At 42.1% G+C, this 26,036-nt stretch overlaps 1 protein-coding gene across 3 annotated transcripts; it reads right to left on the reverse strand.

Moving 5' to 3' along the window:
• LOC108965821 (mucin-5AC) lies at positions 1–25,614 on the reverse strand. Of its 3 annotated transcripts, XM_018928475.1 has the most exons (7): positions 25,246–25,614; positions 25,045–25,173; positions 11,699–12,353; positions 5,104–5,439; positions 4,507–4,587; positions 1,827–4,436; positions 1–1,747 (listed from the first exon to the last, which is right to left on the reverse strand). In XM_018928475.1, exons 3-7 carry the CDS (start codon positions 11,784–11,786, stop codon positions 330–332), a joined length of 4,533 nt encoding a protein of 1,510 aa, XP_018784020.1. In that variant the 5' UTR covers positions 11,787–12,353; positions 25,045–25,173; positions 25,246–25,614; the 3' UTR covers positions 1–329. The 3 variants fall into 3 exon arrangements, with proteins under 3 accessions (XP_018784020.1, XP_018784019.1, XP_018784021.1); XM_018928474.1 differs by lacking the exons at positions 25,045–25,173; positions 25,246–25,614 and adding an exon at positions 21,849–22,214; XM_018928476.1 differs by lacking the exons at positions 25,045–25,173; positions 25,246–25,614 and adding an exon at positions 22,161–22,195.
• Between the last annotated feature and the right edge of the window lie 422 nt (positions 25,615–26,036).

A 26,036-nucleotide genomic window follows, 5' to 3' on the forward strand; every position in this document is an offset into this window, starting at 1 on the left:
TTCGCATACTTTGATAATTCGTTATATTTATTATTCCGATTGCTTCGCTTCGAAGTCAATTCAAATCACTTAGTACTAAGCTTAGGTGACTAATTCTATAAATATATTCTCGCTAAATATACAACTTTTACACATACACATTAAAGTTAATGATAAAATACTCATAATTAAATTGGCCTCACCCTTTGCGAAGCCAAACGTCAAACTAAAGCTAAAAAACGGGCGCCACTTAGCACCCGCTGTACCGCACTCCGGTATAAATATGCTCACCGCTTCTACTACTAATCAATCTTAATTCTTCTGACCATACGCTGCAACCACTCGGTCAGTTAACACTCTAATTGGCCACACTTCACGCCCACCTCGGTGCATTTGCATTCCAAGCATGGGCTGGACAACTCCAGTATGATGCGACCCACCCGATACATGCGCCCGTAGATATTGCAACCGGCCAGTTTGAGCACACCTGACGGGTCAATTAAACTGTTTGAGGCGGAGTGTTGCGTTTCCAATGGATTTGCCGCTGTGGGCGCATCCAAAGCGATTGGTGCCGACGCTGTCGCCGAAATAATTTGTTCGATGTTTCTTTGCACTAAAGGTACACTATTCGTCGTTGTTGTCGACGCAGTCGTCTGCTTCGTGGCGCTACTGCTGAATGAAGACGCGCCATGCAGAGCACTTTCGCGTGCCGGTTCCAGCCCTTCGACCTGATTCAGTGAATTCTTATAATATAGAAGGCCTAAAAAGTCACCACCGGTGTGTTGTCCGACAACGTATGGACGCTCGGTAGTGCGTTTAACCTCAAAGCTGGTGTCCATGAAGGGAAGCGTGTCAAATGGTGAACGCTGCAGTGGTTTGTTTGCGGCCGCTGTGCCCTTTGACGCCGTTGATGGCAGCGGACTCGTAGTTGTATTTCTATTGTTGGGGTTACGCAGAGCCGTTATGCTGTTCACTCGCTTTTGGCTAGCCGCTATAGCGATGGGAGTCTTTGTGGTTTGACGGCGTGTCGAGCCCGATTTTGGTCGTGTACTTTTTGGACGCGTTGTTGATGAAATCTTCGTTGTTATGGAAGTGGATGTGGTGCCCACACGGGTTTTCTGTGTTATGGGTGTTTTCGGATTTGGAATAGGCTTTGTGTTGTTGTTAGCAGCAAATGCAGTTCCATTCAACTTGGTGAATGAGGGTACCGACGTAGCGATAGAGTTTGTCTTAACAGCAATTCGTTTCGTTGTGTTTGTTGCCGTCGAGTTTGTTGGTACTCTAGTTGTTGTTGTAACTCTCTTAGGCTTTGCAGTTGCAGATGTGGTGGTAATGTCGGGCAAAAGTTCTAGCGAAGCTTGTGGCAACGTTTTAAAAGGAGGCACTACAGTACTGCTAGCATTCAAATTATGTGGAGAATGACTCTCAGCCAAATCGATTTCACCACCCAAAAGCAAATCCAAGAAGGACGCAATAGTGTTCTGGTGTTCCTCATTTGGCGCTCTCGAATCGTTTTGTTCATTAGTTGTTTCGGCGAACATTGTAAGAGGTGGTAGTTCGTCGTCTAAAGCATTCGCCGACTGCGGTACTGCAGTGGTTATGTGTATAAGGGACTGACTTATATTCTCGGGGTCTTCAAACACCTTAGGAGGCTGTAGTTGTATGGGCTTTTGAACTAAAATGTGCTCCTTATCTTCAATAAGAGAGGTCAGATCGGGCGGCTGTTCAGTTCGAATAACATCCTTAAATGGGTCGGGTGTAGTGATTTCTGAAAAGAAGACAATGGAATGAAATCAGTTTATCGTGATTTGAGTATTAAAGCCTTTTGTAGTGGTGATAGTACATACCAATAACTTTCGTTGAATTCTCTCTAAGTGGGTCCGCTGTAGTTATATCAATTAAATGCTTCGTCACTTGATAGCTAGTATCCACGTATGGTAGTGTATCGACTTGCTCATCAGTATCGCTTAAAACGAGTGGATCTTTGGGTACGAAACCTCCTTCGGTTTCGGTTGGAGGTGAGAAGCCTTTATGCTCATCTCCCGCGCCAACAAAGTCGTATTTCACAAAAGCTGCTGCCCCTCCACTTGAACCGTCCGACTTACCTGCAGTCGACGACGTTACCGGTGGCGATGGACCTTCCACATTGAACTTGTAGATATACTCCGCCTTACTACCGTCCGCTATGTCCGAATAGTTGGGGAAGTGTGGCTCAGTTATAGCTGGATATATGTTGCCCTCATCATATTGATCGTAGTCGATTTTCGCCGTCGGCGCATTGCTGTGATAGTAGTCGTATAGTGGCTTGGTACGGTCCGCTTTCACGGCATCCGTTGGCAGAAATGGAATTATTTTCAGATTGGGCAGACTGGGAGGTAAAGTGGGTTCCGCGTTGGCATCGAAGGGATCCGACTCTAATATAGTGGGGTTCGTATTAATTAGTACTGGCTTGAGGGTACTGCTTGAGGTTGCTGCAGCGGGGGTGCTACTAGCGGTAGTTGTTTTTGTTGTCGTTGACGTGATGCCAGTGGTGGTAGTTGATTTTTCGGTTGTCGTGCTACTGGTTGTTGTAGTAGAAGTGACACTTGTACTGCTCTGAGGTGTTGTTGTGGTGGTCACTGGTGCTTGAGTGGACGTCAACACAATTGGGGACTTGACCATATGCCCCGGTAAAGGTTTGAATGCGGTGACATTAGGTGGAAGACTCGTTTTGACAACTTCGGCTGTTACAGTTAGATTTGCTATCTTAGAATTTATTCGCATCGGTAGGGGTTTAAATGAGGGCAGCGGTTTGGGCTTTGGAGTCGGCAACACAATTGTGTCCTTCGGTCGATTCGTTGTTGTACTTGTGGTAGTTGTGCTGTTTGAAGGAATTTTGTTTTGAGTGGAATTGAATACGTTCTCAGAGTTAAGCATATCGGAAAGACCATCAAGCAGGGCTGTCAGAAGACCATTTTTCTTCTTTTCTATTGTATTTTGTAACTCTGTTTGAGTAATGTTCAGGGGTCGGGAAGTGGTAGTTTTTTGCAACTTCTCGATTGGTTTTTGCGTTGATCTTGGCTTGAATTTCAATTCGATGGGTTTCTGTGAGGGTTTCGGCGTAGCCTTAGTGGTGCTTTGGGTGGGTTTTGCACTGGACTTAATTGCGGGTCTTTGTGTAGTTTTAGCAGTAGGAGTTGTTTGTTTAACGGACACTGTCGATTGCGGAGTTTTCGTAGCATTTAATTTTGTTGTTGCTGCAGTGGTGCTATACGTTGTTTTAGGGGATTCCGTAGTGGATACGGTTAGCTCGCCCGGCTTAACTACACTGATAACCGAAGTATTATTCAACAGCGGCTTTTGTAGTGTCACGTACGTCTCTTTATCAATACTACTTTTATGCAGAACAGGATATGCGACAAGTGAACTCTCACTCGATTCACTAGATAGTGGTTCGCCCACTATAATCTCACCACTGCCAGAGAAGTCTTCAAAGTCTTGGTCGATGCGATCAATACTAGTGCCATTACCAGCATTCTGATTATTTGTCGTGGTCTCGGGTATACTCGCTCTGTCGCCTGCAGTTGTGCCTGTTTGCTTCTGATCATCTTCATCAGGACCCAACAGAATGTCCACCCACGAGAGACCGTCATATCCCGTCGTTGTTTTCAATTCAGGTGTAACCTCTTCTGTCACTTTTGTAGACAGTTCATCGTCGTCAGCACCCAGCAACAAGTCCAAGAAACTTACCTCAGTGGCGGCGTTTTCTGGCACTGTTGATTGAGTGTTTATCTGCGATTCCGTCACGACCTGCGTTAAAGGAGCTGCCAGCTTCTCTATATTTTGCGCAATGACTTCATCATTATTCCCGTCGATAATTTCCAAACCTTCACGTATTGTGTCTAAAATGCTCTTCTCATCGTTCTTCTCCAATATATTTTGATTGTGTGTGACTGTCACCGACGGATGTCTGTCTGGCGGATACTCAGCGGGTATTTTCTTGGTGTCATTGCCATTAAGTTCATCTTCTTTGCCGAACAACAATGAAAATAAATTGAATTGACGTGAGCTCTGCGCACGCTGACTGCCACAATCGTAGCTGGATGGACAGCACTGGCCTTTCGGGACCACAGGTATGCAGTTCTTCAGCGCAGGTGAGCATTTCTTTGGCGCACAGCGGCGCGTGCCCCGTATGCAGAAACAAATGTCACACGGCTTATCCGGATCGGAGCGCATTTTCTGTCCCTCCACGTAAAACTGCTTGTTTACGGTGCAGCCGCGGTTACGCTGCAGACGCTGTGACATGCGTAGGTAGTGCTTGTTCGAGGTCTTGCGGTAGCGCACCTCCTGCGATGACTTGCCGGACGGCTTGCTTGTGCAGTCGTAGCGCACGGGGCAGCAGGTGGAGTCGACAAAGATGGGCTTACAGCCTTCGACCGGCAGCATACATTTCGGCTTGACGCATTTCTCAGTGCCACCTGCAAGCAAAATAACATAAATACGCAACGGTGTCGTGGTGAATGCCTCTTAAGGGATCTAATCACTTACCAATACAATAGCAGTAGGTGCAGAGGTTTGAGGATGACATTGCCGAACCGGATTTGTACACAGTGCCATTCTTTACGCAAACTGTAAAAGAGAATTGAAAAGCAAAGTATGAATATCGAATTACATCACAGTTGAAGTTGAGGTGGCCGTTACAGTACTTCATTTCACTAAAGCTCACGTATATTTAGAAGAGTACGATGCTCAAAAGTGTAAATTAAGAATACTTTCGAGTTATGGATTACTAATTGACATCGGAAACTTATGATCAGAAGTCTCTGTTTATACTAAAATATGTCTGAAGAAATTTGCAATAAATTCAATGCTTTTATGGTTGATATATGTATAAATCGTGCTGATTATAAAGAATCTACAAATCAAATTTCGTTCGATTTGAATACTATATTGGTGGTCAAAAAATTTATATTTTTCTGAATAAGTTTAAGACGAATGAGGTCTCGAATAATCCTTTGATTCTATCTTTAAAAAGCAATGAAAATTTAGTCTTTGCGTCCATCAATTATTTTACACGCTTCTCTGTCACGAATGCTATACTGTTCAAGAGCCACTGCTAACTGACTGAATTCGATATTTACTCACCATACATATCGACCTCAGAGTCGTCGGAGCGCCGTTGCAGCATATTATCGTTTACGACGCGATCAATTGACTCCCGTTCGTAGTGATCCAAGTACGCGATAATGCGACGTGTCGCCGGTATCTTGTAGAAGGCATCCAGACGCGCGCACGACAGATACGGACAGCAGGCGTTCCGCTGCTGCACCACAATGCAACCGCGGGGCGGTGGCATCGGCATTTCGGGACATACCTTCAGACGACAGACGAGCGTCTTGCGCTGGCACTGGCACGTGAGACACTTCTCCACGGTGGGCACGAGTGATCTGTCTGCATACCAAGTGCCATTGTGATGACAGCCTGCAGCAGCATCATCCAAGAGAATACCAAAAACAAAAATAAATACAATAAAAAACGGATGTGAAAACGGGATTAGCGAACCGGTTGAATTGTTGCAAAGTTAACGCATGCGCTTGGTAAGTGTGCGTATGTGTTCATGGGGCTGGCAAATTAAAAAGTGACAATGAAAATGCAAGTTAACGCCTCAAACTGGACAGTGAACATGAGTTGGGCCATCGCGTGGACATGGCGTGGAGCGGCGTGTGCGGGCGCAAGGCAGGCGCTCCAAGTTGGGCAGTAATTATCGCACGAGCATAAAAGGTTTGTTTACATGGCGCTCGACTGGCTGCAAGGGAGCGCGCCAGGCGTGAGGAAAACACGACAAATTCGTGTGCGACAAAGTAATGGCTTAAGTTTGAGTTGTTGAAATGTTTGTTGTTGTATGTAAAAAGTGTGTAGATGCGTCTATGAGTTCGTGTACGCTTGTAATTTAATTGTCGCCAGTGTTTTCATTTCATTTAGAATTAGGTAGCATTTTGCTTGTGTTGTAACGTCGTTATTCGTTACAATTTTAATGGGCAGGCACGTGAACCAGATGTGATCGCGTTCCAAACATTCAATTCTGTAATTACAACGTGTATGAGCCAGAGGCGGACGGCGTGTGCGAATGTGTGGACACTTACCATGTATATGTATTTATGTATTAAGTAAATATATTTGTATGTTTGTAGCTGTGTGAGTTTGTGGATATATTATATTTAAAAATCGTTTAAGTTTTTTTTAGGATTTTTCTATGGCTTATATAGTTACTGTTAATTTTCTACAAAATGTTTGAAAATATAGGCCTTACATTATCATTGCTCATTTTTAAATGCTATTTATAATAATATAGAATATTTATGAGGCTCAAATAGCTCGCACTGAGGCCAGTGTTTTGAAACTCACTCAACATACTGAGCTGATACCACTTTTCTCTTTGGCGAGTGGGATGAGGTTAGGTTTTCAGTGTCATCCCATAGAATCGGTATTGTTTACTTTCATATTCGAAATAAAAATCGTCGAATATTATTTTAGGATTGAAATAGGGCAGTCGTGATGGCTGTGCTTCGCGAAAGCTTGGCCTCCATTGCTACTTGTGCAGTCGCAGAAGCCTTCTAGCCCAAGATTGATCACCGGAGATCTAGTGATCTCTTTGCCCTCAGTAATGCTAGGCTCTCCCTAGTTGTGAGGCTTTTAACAGGTCATTGCCCTATTCTCATGCATGCTGTGAGGCTAAGAATCTTACCTGAAGCCGTCTGCAGAAGCTGTTTGGGAAAAGATGAGTTATAAGCAACTCAACACTTCCTCTGTGACGTGCGATCATCGATCAGCCATCTAACCTAAACTAGGATTGAAATAAATTGAAGCTACCAAGTGATGATAAAGTTAGGCACTTTAAAGACTTATTTTCCTATAAGACAGAGACGGCTTGAATAAGAATTATTAATTGCATATTTCTTTGTGGGAAAAGCTTAGACTGTGACTTTTTGCTAATCATCTCTACAACATTTTCTCTAAAATGTAATTACGAAGATCAAGCTAAGTAAAGAAGATTGTGATAATAATAGCTCCGAACAGCCAAACAAAGGTTTAACTAACCTATCAAAATAATCATTAGGCATTCATTATTTTCATTTCCGTTCGCACGCATTCTGAAGAGCGAAAGTGTTCTTAAACAAAGCCAGAAACCCGCTTTGAATATCACTTTCTCACGATGAAGCAGACAAATTGATCTTCCAAATGAAAATTGCAGTTAATTTTATGGAAATTACGAAATTTTACTTTCTACAACGATTTTGAGGCATCATTTTAATAAAAACTAATTCTATGGCGTCAACATTTCCCCCACACAATTCACACTCAAACACGTTTCCTCGCATTAACACCGCCAACTTAGCGAAGAAATCACCGCATTGTGCTTACTGTCCCTAATAACAATCTCACAAAAGCCAAAAGCACAAAACCGAGACGCACAAGTGGCACACACATCTACGACGAACTGCGAACTCGATTCTAGTCAAGTCAAAAATTGAACGCCTCGCAGCCGAACTCGTGCCGCTGACAAACTATTAAGCGAACAAAACACTCTACACATGTTTACAGTTTTAAGAACGCGCTTTACGCTTGATACACAAACAAAAAGTAATACCAAAAGGCAATAATAAAGGGAAATATGTAGGTAGATTCTTAAGAGTGCTTTGTGTGCGCGCACTGTGCTGCCCCGTTGGGTGAAAGTTGGAACCAAATCAATTCTTTACACCAGCACACATACACATCGACACACATGTGCTAATACGAGTATGAAACAGAGCCAAACCATAGTGAGGCAGCAGAACAACATAAGCTACAACAAACAAATGGCGCTTGTGGCTCAGCATTGTTGCTGGTCATTTAAAGCAGTGCAGTGGAGCTGCCAGATCGCGACGAGGCCTAAAAATGCTAAACTATTCTCCTACTGCCTTTCACAAGCACACACACAGCAATGTAGCGTTGCATTCTGTGTGCGGAGAAGGGCGAGCGCGTTGACTTACAGCTTCAACGGGTGTCTTTCTTTCGTTCGAAGCGTCTTTCGGAAAAGTGAGTGGAAAATGTCAGCGCAAACACAGCTAACGAAGCCACCTACACACGCGTATACACTAGGATGATTCAAAAAAATTTTTTTTTTCGTTTGGTACTCTGAAAAATAGGTTCCTAGACACCTCTAGGGTAGCCYCTCCAAGAATGAGTTTTTAATTGTAACGGGAAGGTCCTCTACTTGCAATTTCCTATTTTTTCTTATTATCATATAGAAAACTTTATATCTCGCTTCCAACTATATTGAAAAAGGGCTCTACAAAAAAGGTCGGTCCGATTTTTACGTAAACCCAACTGTTTAAGGGATATTAACAGTTAAATGTTTGATTATTTTTTCGAAAATTTTGTATTTCTTATGAATTTTATAACGCAATGAACTAAATTATTATGAATGATGAAACTCATAGGTTTTTGGAGAGGCTCTCTGAGAGGTGCCTAGGAACCTATTTTTCAGAGTACCAAACGAAAAAAAAAAAATTATTATTATTATTATTATTTTTTTTTTTGAATCACCCTAGTATACACATATGTGTGAGTTTGTGCCTTCGCTAAGCGACCGTGAATGTCGGCACCTAATTAATAGGGAAATTATAATCTCCTTCTTAATTTCTGCCTTCAATCGGTTATTTCCTCGTGCAGCTCAGCACTTTTGAGCTGTGGCATGCAGCACAACTAATCGCTGGTGAAAACATCTAGATGTAATTGTACGCGTTGGCATGCGCTGCGCAATGACCGTTATGCTGGCTCCGATGAGCAAAATGTCAATTGTCCAAAGGCTTACAAATCTCAACGCCGCGCCGGGTTGAATACGCTCGTATGGCCAGCAGAAGTTTGTATCTTGRGTCTTTTGTTTGATGGCGGATTTTCGATAATGTGTGTGTAATTACAAACAAATTTCCGTGCGACAATAATGAAGAGTCAACGCGCAGAATGGGAAAGTCGACTCGTTAATGACAATGAGAAAGTATAGTAACTAGTTTCGGCCATTAAATTCACACTTTGTTTCTTCCGGTGACGCGCTCTGCCCACAAGCCGCCGAAAACAGCAAGCAGCAAATGTGCTTATGAGTAGACACTGCTAGCATCATTAGCAAGCAAATCTCTTATATAAACTTCGGTTTGTTTGTGTACGTGCAGTATTTGAACCTCACGTTCTTGGTGCTTTTCACCGCCGAAGAGCCGATGACGAAGAGTGGCAGGGTTTCTATGATTTTCCCTTGTCATTCAACGCTTCGGATATTCTTCTCCACATTAATGTGAATGTGTGTGTGTATGTATATTGTATGTCTTCATAAATTCTCACTGCGGCAGTGACATTCTCATTAGTCCGCGCGTCGAATTCATTTGCAACTGATGAAAAAGCAGCTCCAACTTAATGATGGGTAGCACTTAGAGCTTTCATAATTTTACTSTGTCACTTATTTTTCATCATTTTATATATTTATGTGTTTCTGTTGTTGTTGTTGTTTGCCTTAACGCAGTTTAGCTGTTAATGGACACGCTGTGTCCACAAAACTGGCACACAAATTAATTCCCATAATTATGGCTTGTAAGTGAGTGAGCAATTTGCAGAGGTCAATTTAAAATTTCCCCAACAATTTTGATTCTTTCCCAAAGCGCTGTGAATCTAGGCAGAGAAAAGTGTATTAAACAAATTGTTATTCTGCATAAAAATATGATTATTTCGCGTGTTAAATGCAGTTGATTGATAGTTAAATGCGCTGAAAAGTGGGTCAATCCTTGTGTCTCTTTGCGGTTGGAAGGACGACTCCGCACTGCAAGTTGACAAGTTGATGAATACGTCTTCGGTTAATTTGGTTATGCATACTTTTGACCCATTCATTTGGGTGAGATTATTACTAGATAATAACCTCTTAATAAGGCACCTCCGCTGAAGTCCTTGGCAGAACCGAACTGAAAGGAGGCTCAAATGGAGAGCATGAACGCTGAATATTCAGTTTAGCAGGAGAGACATTACAGTAGTAAAATGTTTACTTCGACAATATGGATATACAGGAAATGGATTCAGTATTGAACCGGCAATTGCAGCTTAACTTCTATTATTTTCTTTGATCAAGCCAACGGTCTGGTTGGCCAAAGATTGTTTTCCTGGATTGATTGCGATTCCCAGTCTAACTTGTTATTTCTTAAATATTATACTAGATACAATGGGTTCGGTTTCTCTCTAAGTTAGAATAAAAATTGCGGTAGAGAATAACGTAGCAATGGTTCTGTATTTGACGGTTCTAAAGTAAGATCTATATATTCGAACTTGCTTCTTCCTAATAATCCTTACGCAGAAGGTAACTTCAACTAAATGACTACAATTTAGTATTTTGGGTCGAAGTTGTTAGCATAACAGAAGTTACCAATTGGACTTCTGCTCCAACCGGCAAGTCCATAAACCTTTTAGGAAAGTTCTGGAACGCGTGCAATACAGGGCATATCAGAAAGTTAGTAGAGTATTTTTGATGATGAATATACCAAAAACCTACTACTTCTAGGCAAAAGGAAACTTAACAATATTGTAGAGGTCATCACAGAGTACCCATTCTTAAGATCCCAACTTCACGAAATTGGAAAAATAGATGCGGTGGAAAACATACCATGCGCGGAGGATGATGAGACACTGGAACATTAACTTTCCCAATACCTTTAGGTGGATAAGATGGAATATATTCCACGGCACCCAATGTTTCCACTTGAGAGATATTGGGCAACAGAGATGGAAAATGATAAGGTATTTTTTCAAAATCCACCGAGTTGCTGGATAAGAATTAATTCGGTAGCCGCCCGAGCGAACAACTCGCTATATGATAGCCTAAGTGCGGTTGCGTACGGTCTGGCGCTCTCGCACATTCCTTTTCAACCAACCAGCCAGTCTGGTAGAAAGTGTTCCGGGGTCTAAGTTAAACAATGAAATAGACTTAGGCATGAAGAAAGGTCAGGTCGATGAAAAAAACTAAAACTATTTGCAGCGTCCCTCTTTGCCTACATACACAGCGGAGAGGAGTTTTCTCAATTTTGTATTTTAATGTGGCTCTGATTCTCGCATCTTTACGGTCTAAATGACCTAATACATATCATATATTCTCTTCAGTACTTGGACTCTAAATTTAGGTTCTAAAAACCCCAAATACCCTAGTGGCAATCAATAGTCGCATAAATATCGGTGGCATAATCAATAAGCATAGCGTTGAATTTCAAATGTAGTGTTTTGTCGCGAAGACTGCTCGTTCTATTTTGCGGGCTTAGTGAAATTTCTTCTGGCATAACTGCACATCTTCTGAATTGCTCGTATCCATTGATTTGCTTGCTTTGCTTAGACTTGTGCTGTTCACAACTCCAGAGCGCTCAAAGCGCCCGCAGCGATTGATGTCAATCACGCTTCATTTCCGTTAGAATTAAGATGCAGAAACCCAAAGTATGCTAACTTAAACATTCAAAAGAATACCAATAATAATTACATGAGCAGTTTAGCAGGTAAATTGTGTTGAAAAGCGATAAAAAGAGGCGACCTTTTAGGTAAATGGCCAGTTGAATGATTCGGGAATTTTAATTATTTCGCTTCTATTGAATGCCATTTGTTTCGCCGGCATGGCTCGCAGACATGTGTACTATATGCGAGTGTGTGTGGATGTGAAGGTAAAGCAAAGCGAAATACTCACCCAATGACTGCGCAACAAAAGCGTCCAAGTGAGCGGGCCAAAGGCACAGCAGCGCCAACAGCGCGGCACCAATGGAGCGCCGCAACATTTTCGAATAAGTAATTTCGAAAAAAAGCAAGAAGCAAGAAGTGAGTAAGCGAGGATAGAGATCAGTAGCAACTGTTGCCGGCCGGCACGCGTTGGCCGCTGCGAAGGTGCGGTATGCCGTTAGCGTGTTCGAAGCAGCTGATCAAAACAAACGCGTAGAATCTGTGTCACCGGGTGAATTTATCGGTGTCTCGTCCAGTTCTTGGCGGGGGAGAGCGGTGCGCGGTCGTGTCTGGTGCGTGCAAACGCTGCGCTGCGCAACTGCTTTCTGCCGGATCGTCGGATTGCCGCAGTGCAAGTGCCCAGTGGGCCGCGCGGTGCCGCTGAACTGCGTGTGCGTTGGTTGGTGAGCGCGCAGCTTGTGCGTTGAATTGGCAATGAAGTGCCGTGCGTTGCTTTTATTGTTGTTTTGTGTAATTGCTGTATCGTTTGCGGCAAATTTATGTGGGTGGCTTGGCTGCTGTTTAATTACGATTTATGCATTGATATGGAAATAATTTCACTTTGTTTGTCACAATTATTGTTGGCATGCCACATAAAGCAATTTGTGTATGCTCCGCGAAATTATCTGGAAGAGAAAAAAGTGAAAAAATAAAACTAAAAGTCATTAACAAATATATATTTAAAGAAAGTGCGATATAGAAAGGCAAGAAGCGAACACTGCGGGCGTTCTGCGCTGCCAAATTATCTGCTGAACAAATTTGAATGGAGCAGCTAACAAAGTGGCCAAGTGCCACCTGTTGACTGGCACAAGAACGACTCAAAGCGTGATGAGAACGTTTGCCAAAACAAAACGATTTCAATTAAATTGTCGTTGGAGTCAGTTTGCAGTTTATTTTCGGTGATTAATTGTTGTTTTTAAACTAAATTTTCACAAACTTTGCATTTGTGGCAGATTTGTGGGCAGCAGATCAAATTTAATTTTCTATTACAAAAAACTTTTTCAAAACTTCTTTTCAACAATAAAAATTGTGTGAATAGCCTTTTGAGCGAAGTATAACCCTCACAAGTGTAACCCTCTTCTCATGCCACTTAATTTTAATGTCTCTCGTTGTTTCTCCAAATGAAAATCTCAATAAAACTGCGCGTCCACCTGTGTATGTGCCACAAAGCCAGACAAATGATAATGACAGTGGTAACAGCAACGCCATCAGCCATCACCGCAGCATTCAAAATAAACACTGAGCGGTGATTGTTGTGCAAAGTGCCGTTAGCTAATCATAAATACAATAACAAACTGCAAAAACAATAAAACGGAAATTAGAGTCGTCATTTCTTTCGCCAGTCGTCGCCCAGCTGCTGGGAGCCGTAGCAGCAACTGATTCTATTGTTGATGATGTTGTTGTTGCTCGTTTGTGCCTATGTGTGTGTGTTCAAGTAAGCAGTTGCAGTAACTGAACAGCAAAGCCGGTAAATGCTGGGTAACAATAGAAAGAACAATCTGCCACACGGCGCTGAACTTGGGTGAAGCAAACAGCGGCGAGGCACGAACCAAGGCATGCAACAATGCCAACGGTTTAGTTAATGGCGGTGCAGTGATCGGAAAATGCCGTGCAATGTTTGCACAGTGCCGCGCGCACTGCCACTGCCAACCGACAGAACTCGCACAAGAAGCAGAGCAATGCAAAACAAATGGCGCCGCTCACGGGCAGGTGCAGCGATTTTGTTTTAGTTTTTGAGAATGTGTATACTTGAGGAGAATGGCAAGCCACCACCATTGTGTATACTGCGAACATAAAGTCACGCGTGCGGCAGAGAAATGTAACGAACTTGCAACAACAATGCGTGGAAATCAAAGTTTGCATTACTAATGAGTGAAAATGTTCACAAGAACGGTACCATAGCGAGCAGTCAGCAATTTTTTAAATGATTTTTACTTGGCAACTGCCAACAACAACAACAGACTCTTATAAGCGAAGTAAGCATTAAGAAAGAGACCTATAAGAAGTGTCCTAGCTGTAAGAAGGGCTATGCCCTCTATGTGGACAGAACTTTGCTCCGCGCCCGCAGATGGCGAGGTGTGTCCACTCACGTGTCTGCACGCAATCTTCTCGCCCACTGAATTGTTAATGAAAAGCGGAAGCTCGACTCAGAGCTGGAATCCATGCTCCTCCCATGAGCGCGTCTCAAAATCTACACCAACAACACTCCGCTGGAACTTCATGTGTAAAACGAAGGACTTAAGCAACGAACCCGTATGTGAGCAAAAACTTCATTTCTGCTAATTTACGCTAAGCTATGTGAAATTATGCGGGAATCCGCTAAACGAACGGCACAAGGCAGAATCACGCTGCTCAGACCTCTACGCTGCCGCCAATCGGCGTGGAGATGCCTTTTGCAAACAATGGCTTGTGTTTGTACAAATCTTTATGTGTTGGCAGCGGCTGCTAAGGCAATAAAAATCGCAAAAAAAGTGGTATTTTAGTATCAGCTTTGGTGGTGTTGTAATTGTTGTTGAACACTTGTTTTTGCACTGAAATCTGCACCAACAGAATGTCACTTAACTGGAGTAGAAATATAATTCGAAAAATGTGGAATTTCAACGTTGCATTTGCAGTTAGTTACGTTTTGTTTGCTGCACAAAGTTGCAGTTATCATTATTAACAAAAATTCTTAGAAATAATAGTTGACGAAGTGCCAGCATGAAAACACGAACGAATATAGAGCGTCGTTCGAAAGTAGCTTTTTATATATTAAAATATTGAATAGTGCTGACTGATGCAGTATCGAAAGACGTCGCCATTATTTTCTCCAATAGTAACCCTTCTTCAACAGACTTCAAAACCCTTTGATGGGCAATTTCTCAGCACAATGACACGAGCGAAAGAACGAAACACCAAGAAGTCATGTAAATTCATACATACATATGTATCTGCTTGATTTATTTACTTTGGTTGCGGTTATTTTGCTACGGTTGGCTGCGCACGCCCACAACATTGCCGCCGCGCCGGCTTTATTTGCCGAACACAGACTGTACCTAGCCGCATAGGCACGTTGCCATTGACACCGGGAAACGGCAATAGGAACAAAAAGAAAAAATCCACCGCAACAGGCATTCGTTAGTAAATAATTCCTCATTTTGTGGCAATGCGCAAAATGGTCGGAGCAGAGAGTGAAAATAGACAGAAAAAGTTTACGTCTGCGCAGAATGCGGGCAGTGAAGGAGGAATGAAGAACGAAAAGCTGGAAATGGATTCAAATTTATCGGCACACATTGCACTTGCCGCGAGCTGCAATCACAGCCTTGTGCCACAGCGTCTCTTCATATGCGGAGAGGTGGACTGGGCCTACTAGCTGGACAAACATATCGCTGGTAAGGTGGCACAATTCATAGAAGCGCTGCTGTTGCAACTCCACACACCGGCACTTGCGTGTGTGTGCAATGTGCCTCTCCATTCATTCATGCCACATCGACTGCGCGTCCGCAGCACATGCAACCAGTGCCTGCAGACTGCCAGTGACAGCCAGATTGCCTGCCATCGTGTAATGGTTGGCACTTAGGTTACTTAATACCAATTATTGTCGGCCGATATCTGCAAGCGCTCGACGTCTGCAAGCATGTGGATGCTGCGGCAGCGGAAACTGGTAGTTGTAATAGGTCCAAGCCAGGCAGAGTCAAGAACAAACAGCAATCGCTGCTACGCCTGGTGTGTGCTGCGCCATTTTTCATGTGAAATTCGAGGCAGTCAAATGTCCGTTTTGCGCAGATTATGTGATAAATATTGTGAAACGTGAGCACTTACGCAAATTTAATATTTATCGAATTTATTGAATGGCAGTGGGAAAATTGGAGTGCAGGAAAACGTACAGCAGATATTGGAGCATCTGAAATGATCGTAGCATCAAACAGGATAATTTTTTTTAAGGATTTGGGATGTTTGATGCTTCACAGATAATTTGGTTAAGTGAAGCTATCCAATCACGAGCAATATTGACACAGTTTACTTTTATTGAAGTTAATAACAAATTTCCTGTTATTAAGGTTCGTAAATGTGGCGCTGTGTCAAAAAGAGAACACTTTTATACATTAGAAAACTTGGTACTTTGTGTAATTTCCTTATGTTTTAGCAGAGATATCCAGTAATAGGAAACGTATGATGATTCCATAACCAGGGGAATCTCTAAGATTGGTCATCATTATACCCTGAATCGAGTATATTAAGTGTGTCACGCTGTTTGTAACAACTAAAAGGAAACGTCGAAGAACCTATACTTATATATCTAAATTATCTGCGTGACAAGCTGAGTCAATGCATCTGGCCATCTATATTCAGAATAGTCCCTGAGTGTCTGATATATAGATCTGAAGTTTTTTACACATCTTTCTTTCTTCAAAAAGTTGCTAAATTTTCCTAATAGCCGAAATCGGACAATTATAGCTTATTGCTGTCACACAAACTGAACAATCTGCTGCAAGTTCTTGTAAGGAAGGTTTTTATATCTATGAAGTGTATTATATATATTTTGAGTTGAAGATATCAGAAATGTGCGAATTTCGAGTGGTGTTGCTTCGTGCTATAATTTTCTGCTGTTCTGAAATATAAATTTTCTGACTTTTCTGTATAAAATTAGCGTGTTTTAGCTCCAAGACACTCATTTTTACAAATTTATTTTATATTTAAATTATAATGTTAAACAGGTCAATTGTAAAGTCCTCGGCCTACCATATTAAAACATTTCTTTTGGCAAAATTCCTTTTTTATTCTTTTATAATAGTTCCTTTCAAGCGTGATACACTGATTATAGCGACCCTCCAACTTTTCAATACCATTTTTGTAGTATGATTTGGCATTTGTTTCAAAATAAGTCTCAGTTTCGGCCATTTCGTCTTCCTGGGAAAATTTCTTCCCAGCTTTATTTTGAGATGTGGGAAGAAAAAAAATAGCCGTTGGTGGTTAGATTTGGAGAATACGATGGATGCGGGAACGAAGCCCAATTCATGGATTTTTGCCATCGTTTTCACTGACTTGTGATAACCTTGCCAGCCGACTGTTTAGATTTCCATGGTTTTCTAACTTGGATGACTGTCGAATGGACTTTGGAGTGATATTTCATCTTTGCACACTGCTCCTAATCATCAACTCGTCGTTGTTTTTGGTAAACAGTAAGCTCACGCGGCAGCCAATTTCCCCAAAGCTTTTTCAATAACGATTTCACTTTACGATAAGCAAAATTTCTTTTGGTGACTTTTTTGATGTTTTCGTAAGTAACAACCTTTTGTGTGTTCACTGTTTTCGGTGCTCATTTCACCACTTTTAAACTTAGCATACCGATTCCTGGTTGATTTTTCTGGCGCAATGTCGGGAAACTTGTCTTCAAGCCTAATTTTAGCTTGAACTCTATCTTCTCCCTCCAAAAAGCAATATTTTATTAATATGCGAAATTAATTTAACTCACAATAACAAAAGTTTCTGCACTCAAAATGTTATAATTTACAAGCTAATGGTTCGAAATTTATACAGGCGATTTTTGAAGGATTTCTAACTAAAATTAATACGGATTTCATTCTAGTAGCGCCGTCTATGTGTCATGTTGTGGACTTCTCAATTGACCTGTCACATAAACTAACAATTTGTTTTGCGCAAAGTAAACGTAAAATTCCTCAAATTTCACTACGTTAGAAAAAGAGTTCTTCCATCACTGGCACCAATTAACAGTTAGCAGTTATGACTACTTCACAGTTCCATATCATTATGTCAGCCAAATGGGTAGCTTTACCATTATGGAGTATAATGGACAAACGAGTTTCGCGCTTAAGTCTTTTATTTGCTCCACTTTGCGTAGCAGCAGTGATACTTCGCTCATCCTTGCATGGCTGTGACAAATTGCTCTGACGTGCTACTGATGAATTGTCGTCGCCTCCTGCTCACCCCGCAAGGCGACTTCAGCACGCAAATGCGGCCACACAAACGCACTCAGCACGAAAATAGGCCAACAACAATTTTAACCTAATATTCCACAAATGAAATGGACATAAAAAGTAGCACCGACCCCACACACACACACACTTCGGAGAAAACTGGGCAATTAAAAGCAATAAGAACTGTTGTTGCTGATGTTACTGAGTTGTCACATGGATCTTAATGCCTCTTGGCGGCGGGCCAATGCGCCGTACTCGCCAGCAGCACCGCCAGTCAACGGCAATCGACAGCTGAATTGAAACAGAACAAATGCAAATGTTGCCAGCAAAATGCCGAAAGAAAATGGACGTGAACGGTGCGGAAGAGTGGAAGTTGGAGGCTATGCTATTGCCACTGACATTGGCGAAGTGTTTGGCGCCCAGCGCGCCACTGCCACTTTCGTTCGAAACGTGCTCGCCGTTATCCTGTTCCGTACCAAAAACGCAGCTGCAGCTCGAGATGCAAATGTTGCTGCTCTGCCGTTGCCTCTGTCCCTGCGACCGCGTCGTTCGGAGACTCATTTGTGGTTGTTGCTCTGTGTCCACTGACTGGAGGCCACTGCCTTTGGGACGCACCGAGAGGTGCTCGTAAAATGAAAAGGCATTGCAGTAAAAACCGAAAAGCAACCAACAGACACGATTTTTCATCAGAATGAAAACAACAGCGGACGGACAAGCCGGGCAAGTGGCCAAGCGTGCTAGGAAAGACACAGAGCGCATGCAAAAACTTAAATACAAGAACAAATGCAGAAATGGACGCGGTTTGCTTGTTGCAACGACGTGAGTGGCATACAAGCTACTTCAGACTGCAGAATGCAGTCAAGCGTTACAGCGCGCGCGCAAGGGGAAAGTGGAGCTGGAGCTCCGTAGTGCGCCGGACCGCACAGGTTTCTGCCACATAAATATGCAAATCGCGCGGGCAGATTAGCTAGAATGGCCGTGTTGCATGTGGTGACAGTGTAATCATTGCGAAAGCCATATATGTGTGTGTCGGAGTCTTGAAAAGAAGTGCAAACACGGCAATTTAAACTGCGTTACATGTGATTGAGCTTACCACCGCACGTCGTCGTTGCTGCCACAATAGTTACTATGCAGTTTGCAGCGGTTAAAATATATATGTGTACCGTAAATATTTATTCGAAGCTTCGGTAAATACTTATTTATGATAATTTGCTAAAGAAAACAAAATAAACAATTAGTTTTTCTCTGTGCGCTGTTGCTAATGCAATCGTATTTGCGCACTTTGTGGCTGTCGATGCCGCGAAATTTTTGATTACTCTATGGTCAATACTTATCGCTTAGCTCTAGACCAATGCGTGTGATGTTAATAAGCCTCGCTCCGGTCGACCTATCATTGAAAAAGTCGACGCATTTTTGAAAAGAATTGAACAGGACCATCACACAAGCAGCCATGGCATCGCTAAGGAACTTAACATCATCAAACAGACTTGAACTATTTAAAAAAAATGGCTACAAAAAGAAGCTCGATGTTAGGTACCACATGAATTGTGTGTGAAAATTCAATGGACCGAATTAACATCTGCGATTCTTTGCTGAAACGAAATGAAATCGAACAATTTCTGAAGCGCATGGTAACAGGAGACGGAAAGTGAATCAAATTCGACAAAAGTATGTGGTGAAGCTGAACAAATGGTCGCAAAGCCAGGATTGGCGTATCGAAAGGTTATTCTGAGTGTTCAATGGGATTGGAAAGGAATCATTCGTCCTTCATCAGGACAACGCTAGACAACACACATCTTTGATGACTCGGAAAAAACTGGGAGAGCTTGGCTTGGAGGTTTTGATACATCCACCATATTGCCCTGACCTGGCATCATCGGACAGGCATTTGTTTCGTTAAATACAGAATTCCCTTAATGGAGTAAGGTTGGCTTCAAGACAAGCTTCTGAAAATTACTTGTCGCAGTTTTGCGCCGAGAAACCAGAAGACTGACACTGATGAAATAATGTCTCTGGCGGAAAAATGGCAAAACGTGGTCGAAAATTGTACATATTTGGTTGATTAAAGTTCAATATAAAAATAAAAAAAGACTTTTTCGATTACCAATAGACGTACGTGATAGAGATTTTTAACTCAAATTCGTAATCAGAACACCTTAAATGCCGCACAGACCTATTAGCACATCAGTCGCAATTTTTTTATTATTATTATTACTTTTGTTAGTTGATTTTCTTTTCTTGCAGGAGACTTACGACAAAAAACATAAATCTCCGGACTCAAAATTTTAAAAGTTATATTTTGTGAGCTAAGAGTATTCAGAATTAAATTAACAAACACAACAAACACTTCATTCATCATGCTCAAACGCACTAATTAACCATTCTAATGATGAACTATTGGGGAGTCGAAAAAGTCTTTTCGTATTTCTACTCAAACATCAACTTATTTGTTTTTTATATTTATAATATATAATAAAAAAAGTTTAATTTGCACATTTCATAGAAACACTTCCGAATGAGCTTTAATTTCGCATACAAACCCCTCTATGGCAATTTCAAGTGTGTGTGTGCGTGTGTGAGTGCATGCGTGTTCACACGAACATTCACACACATACACACGTACTTAGAATGTATCCCAGCACTCGCAAGTATACTCGCTCGTTGCCTTTCAACTGTGAGTTGGTTGTTATTGGTGTTGTTGTTGTCGTTATGCGACTCACAAAGTGTCAGCGACATTGTAAATGAAACCGTTAACTCGCCAGCAACAAGGTAATCCAACGGATGATGACAAGGCTTTGCATTTATTTTTAGTTCCTATTCGGATTTCTTACGGCCACTGTGCTGTTGTTGTTGCCCAAAGCCAGTGGCGACATTATGTAATGCCCGCTGTTGTTATTGTTGTCGCTGTTGTCGGACGTTTGCCGCTCAACAAACGGTGATGACCACGGGAAAATAGGTAACGAGCCACAAGAGAATAAAAACAAAAGCAAACGCACCGAGACGCCTCAGAGGAAACGGCGATCCACAATATTTTATTCGCAACAACAACACTACTTCTTATGCAGCCGTATAGATAACCGTCAAGCAGTTGCCGGCCGTCGCCACAAGCGCTACGCAGCGGAAGCTCATATGCAGGCTAACAACGCACGGCGCAAAGCGAACAGCCGGCCGTTGAATAGTGGATTCTGCGCAGACGCACCAGCGCACACAGTTGCCTGAACGACGCAAGACTCGCCTCGAAATAGACGAAGATATATGGCGGGAAGCAATGAAAGCAATAAAATATGCTGCAGCCAACTGAAAATGTTGCATCAGCGCAAAAAGTGAAGATAAAAAGTTGAAGGAAAAATAGCCACACCAAGTCAAGCAACAACAGCAACTGCATTTGAGGCACATAACTATCAGCAGCTTGCGGTTTTGCCACAGTTGCGCGCACAGTTCACTGGAAGGCGGCCTACGCGCACAAAGTTCTGAGTTGTGGCAAGAAAGTCGTGGTAGCAACAAAACACCGAAGCATCACAGCAACAACGCCCCTTCGGCGTGTGGAAAATGTTGCTGTCATAGTGCACGGAACATTATCAGGCACTCGCTTGACTGCGTCCGCGACTGTTACAGAGCTCTTGCAGCTGTGCCACCGCCGGCGGCGCATGCGCGTGCCAATTCTGTGCTCGACTGCAGCCCCCATTGCCGTGGGCGCGCACTCTCCAGCAGCGGCGCTATGGCGCAAAGGCGCACTTAAAGGGAAATAAGGAAGCAGTTTTCACCGCGGCGGCGGCCGCTAAAGCCAATTTATGGCAACACCAGTTGATTGTCGGTTGCCGTCGCAGCCATTCATTTGCTCTGCGCCGCCACAGCAGCAATGTTGCAAGCAAAAGCGATCACCAACATAAAATGTAAATTGGCTGAGATGCGGGCCATAAGCCGCTTTATCTTTGTGGAGCAATTTATAGTCTAATTTATGCTTTTTTGCCATTTTACGAGCACAATGTTTTTTTTTTTTTTTTTGTGGCACATTGCAAATATCGCCAGCTTTAATTAACCTGAAATTACTTCCAACGTTTTTGTTTTTTTTTTTGTCTGAATATTCCTCCGCTGTCATAGATAAACTGTACTTTACCTTGCGTTGCCGCACGTTTACTAATTGTAAAGAAGTTGGCAATAACAAAAACAACCAATAATTTAAGATTTCCCAGCTTTTATTACCTTTCCTCCGCAATTTGCTGCCGTTGCTCACTAAGTTGCACTTTTTATATGTGCATTAATACCCGCACACGCACGCACACGCTCGCAGCGACAGAGGCAGGCGCATGCACGAATAAAAGTTTAGCACTTCTAAGCAAACCGCAAACTCATCGAGGCCTTCAACTGCCTTACAATGCACCGCGCTTTGCTGCACTATCGTTGTTGTTATTGCTTCAGTGGCTCTGCTTGCCACCATACAAACTTTTTAATAATTAAGAATAAAAAAGAACAACTTTTCCACGCAGTGCAACCACAACACTTTTCACTGCAAACCTTAAAGATTCTTGGTACAAAACTCGAGCTACGATGGAGACGATCTTAACGCGACGCGTGCATATTCACAACTAAGGCGCGGCGCTTCCGCAGACCAAGCTTTAAAGAAGAGTTCAAAAGAAGAAAGTCTGCGCGAACGCTGGCGCTGCCGTCTCGGTCAATGCTGCTTACGGCCACGATGTTCTGTTGGCCACAATTCATTCTTTTCCGGCGCGCAACGAGCAGTGCCGACGCACGAAGAGAATCGCGCGCAGCCAATATCAACGATTCAGTAATTTTGAAGAGAAAAGCTTAAAGAGAAGTGGAGAAGTGGCAGATCAAGGTCTGGATGCTTAGAGGGTGAGAGTGTGTTTTGTGACAGGCAAATTGAGATAAAGTCAACAGAATTTAAATTTGACCAGTATAAGAACTACGGGACGCTCACTTAGAATTAGTAACTGGAAAAGTACGAATGATTGGTTCTGCAATGATTATCAGAATGAGAGTTCTTATATTACTAGTTAAAGCTTCTATAACCTTAATACGCGAACTCTCTTAAACCTTCATTAGACAGCAACATAGCTCAAGACTTAAGTAGCCCACATATTTAATATAGAACAGAGTACTCTACAGCATGTCAACGTTCCCGATCAATTTGTGCAAATGACTTTATGAACTTCCGCCTCTTCGATTCAACATAAGCATAATTGTGCTGAAGTTAAGTCTCACGTGTAGAAGAAGAGTTGAAGGTCTGCTTGCACATGCAGACACTTGCCTACTTGGAAACACACAGACTCACATTTCTGCAAGTTTCGATGGAGTTACCAGACACAAATTCGACTTCATGGCCACTGACATTCTGATCTGAATAAGAAAAAAAATGAGTATAAGAAAAGAATTTAGGGCACCAAGTAGCGAATTTCGCTTCGGTTTTGCATGCAACTACGAGCTGCTGCTAAGCCCTGAAGCCTTGAGGGTTTCAAGAGAAATTGTCTTCTGGTAACCTGAAAGTCGCAAGACGATATACATACAAGCATTTCATTTGCGAAATTGATCAATCGAATGCGGCAAATAAAGGGCGACAAACGGGGAGTGGGCAGTGAGATAAAAACCGCAACGGAAGCACTAATCCGTCAGTTGTTGTAGGAAGGTGCAGCAGACAATGTTCTTTGCACGCATGGCTGGTCGTCTGGCCATCTGGCTCGCAGACTGGTTGACTGCTTGAGTGTCAACACTCACATGCTTGCATGGTGACTAAGCCCTGGCCAACTAGTGGACTGACCAAATGGACAAAGGCTTGAATCGAACCGCACAAAGGCACATATACATGTGTGTAAGCAAGTTGCAGACTGGTAGTCGTGTTCACGAGAAGCATTCTCCGAAGCAACAAATTTATAGTAATGCCTTGGTCGTACGAACTGCCGCTGTGGTCATATGTGAGCTTCACGTGCACACCAACATTCATTTGCTCATGCGAAATTACACACACACACATGCATTGTGAAGGCTTTGAATTGGAGGCCTGGCTGGCCTCTGGCGGCTCGCCTCCGTCAGGGCGATTTATTCTCAGTGATATTGAAAATTTATCACCATTAAAAACAGATTGCCTTGCACACGAGTCATAACTACGAGATGCCGCACAGGTGGACGAAGAAAGTATAAGCTCGGGTAAATTTGTTTTTGTTTTCTTAGATAATTCGCATCTCTCACAAGGCAGGCGAGCATTTGGACTGATCATTCGGAGCTGTTTTCGGGCCCAAATGCACACTGTGCGCATGCGCCAAGGCTCTCGGTGCATTTTGTAAATTTTCAGTAAGACTGTCTTTACTTACCTACAAACACCCCTAATTACTAGCACGCAGACAGGTGAAGCCGGCTTGCAAACGATTCCCAATTAGCAATTGCCAATGTGGTGCAGGTAATTTGATAAGTGGATTAATTTGAGTTCGCCGCTGTCAAAATCAATCACATCAAATTATGAATTGAACGATGACGGTGTTCGCGCCGCAAATTGATCGCAATGGTGAAGAGCAGTACTTACAAATGTGGTTGAGAATTGTGTATGCGAAAAGTAAGAGAACAGTACAAGTAATATTAAAAGAGAAAAGCTTCATTCAGAGTAAATTGTGTTGATGAGAAGACAGATTTGATTCATTATCTTCTGTAAGGCGGGTAAACACAACAACCTGCACCTGATCGGTTTCCTACTATACTGCAAATAATAGTCCGAATTTATGTTATTTTCCGATGAAAAAGCCATATCGGGTGTGTTCGATACACTTAAGTTCATTGTTATCATAAATACTCAATATTACATACACCTGATATGCAAAATAACGTAACAACATTTTCGGAAATTTACAGTGCCATGAATGAAACATGAACATGAGTGAAACCAAATTTTAATATTGGTCAAATTGGTTTATATCTGACCGCAGAACCTGAAAATGTTGAACATATGTAAACATATATATGTAATTTGAAGTAGGGAAGCGTAATCAATAACATACCCAATTTCGAATTTTTGATACGTTATTTTACATTTCAGGTGACGATATATTTTTTTCATCTAAATACTCTTTGACACAATCATAATTGGAAGGCTGATGTCGGCGTCAATAACCCCAATACATTTGTAAACGACAGTTGTGTCATTAAACTCATCAAATCTGATCAATACTGATGAATTGGCATAAAGTGTCGCAATCGGTTTTTAATGAGAATTAGGTGAAAGAAGAATAGAGAAATAGCAATAAAATGTCGATTGCTTGTTGACTGATAAAATAATTTTGAGAAACCAAGGGAAAGGCATGCTTGTCGAAATTTTTGCACAAATATCATACTATTGAAACATTGATTCAGACCAACAACAGCTTTAGTATGAATTCAATAATTGGTATTTCACCTCGATTGCACTCCTTATGCTCCTTGGCTTGAATATCTAGCATAAGCAAGCAGATAAATATTAAATATCTTCGTGGACCGTTGACTGTTTTGGCATTAATAAAACAGCTTTCAGTTGTATTCTTGTCACCTAGAAATATATTTGTACACTATTTATTTTAGTCAGCGCTATAAAAAACTCAAAAATAGTCCTGTAACTTACATTGGTTCCTTGTACCTTTCAACACGATCAATATGTTCTGGTTTATTTTGATTGTCAGCTATAAACTATACAATCGTTGTGATTTACGTGAGTACCTGCTGGCGACAGCTTTACTTCACGGTGCTTGATTTGAAGCACATAGATCAATATATTGCGTTGATCAGCGCCCGAAAGTATAAATGCATTTTGCACTTATTTTTGGTTCCAATTGATTTAGATGGATAGGGACACCTTTTCCATCTCGGTCGGGTAGCAGGCCGATCTAAATCCTCTGCCGTACTTTGGGTCCGGCACCCGGCCGCTGTGCGACCTCACACTGGATTGAATTTTTCAACCCTACCTGCCCTGGCTGGATAAACAATTTGCTGTAATTTTACCATTGACCGCTAAAATACTTTGAACAATAAGCATCAAAGTCTTTGTTGGCTTGTAAATTAGAAACAGCTGTTTTCTTTTTATTTACCAGCTGATTTAACTTTGCGCGACATCTAACGACTAGTAGCTTTACAGTGTGCTTCAAATGAATTGAAAGATAAATGGTCGTAACCAAGAAAATTTTGGAGGTGTTACATGTACACATAAAATTACTTACAATGTAAATAAAAATCATATAAATAAAAATTTTCCATTTTTTGCGCTCTATACGCACCTGTTAACCTATAATTCATCCGCTTTTGGCTTATAATGTGCAAACAATATTGGTTGCTATCTATTGACCCAGTGGGAGAGTCAGATTACTAGCGCTCCTGCGACATAAAGACACCAACTCCGGAACAGTTGCTTGTTGATTT

The sequence above is a fragment of the Bactrocera latifrons genome, unplaced genomic scaffold, assembly GCF_001853355.1.
Source record: "Bactrocera latifrons isolate USDA-ARS-PBARC rearing strain unplaced genomic scaffold, ASM185335v1 scaffold_149, whole genome shotgun sequence".
NCBI lineage: Eukaryota > Metazoa > Arthropoda > Insecta > Diptera > Tephritidae > Bactrocera > Bactrocera latifrons.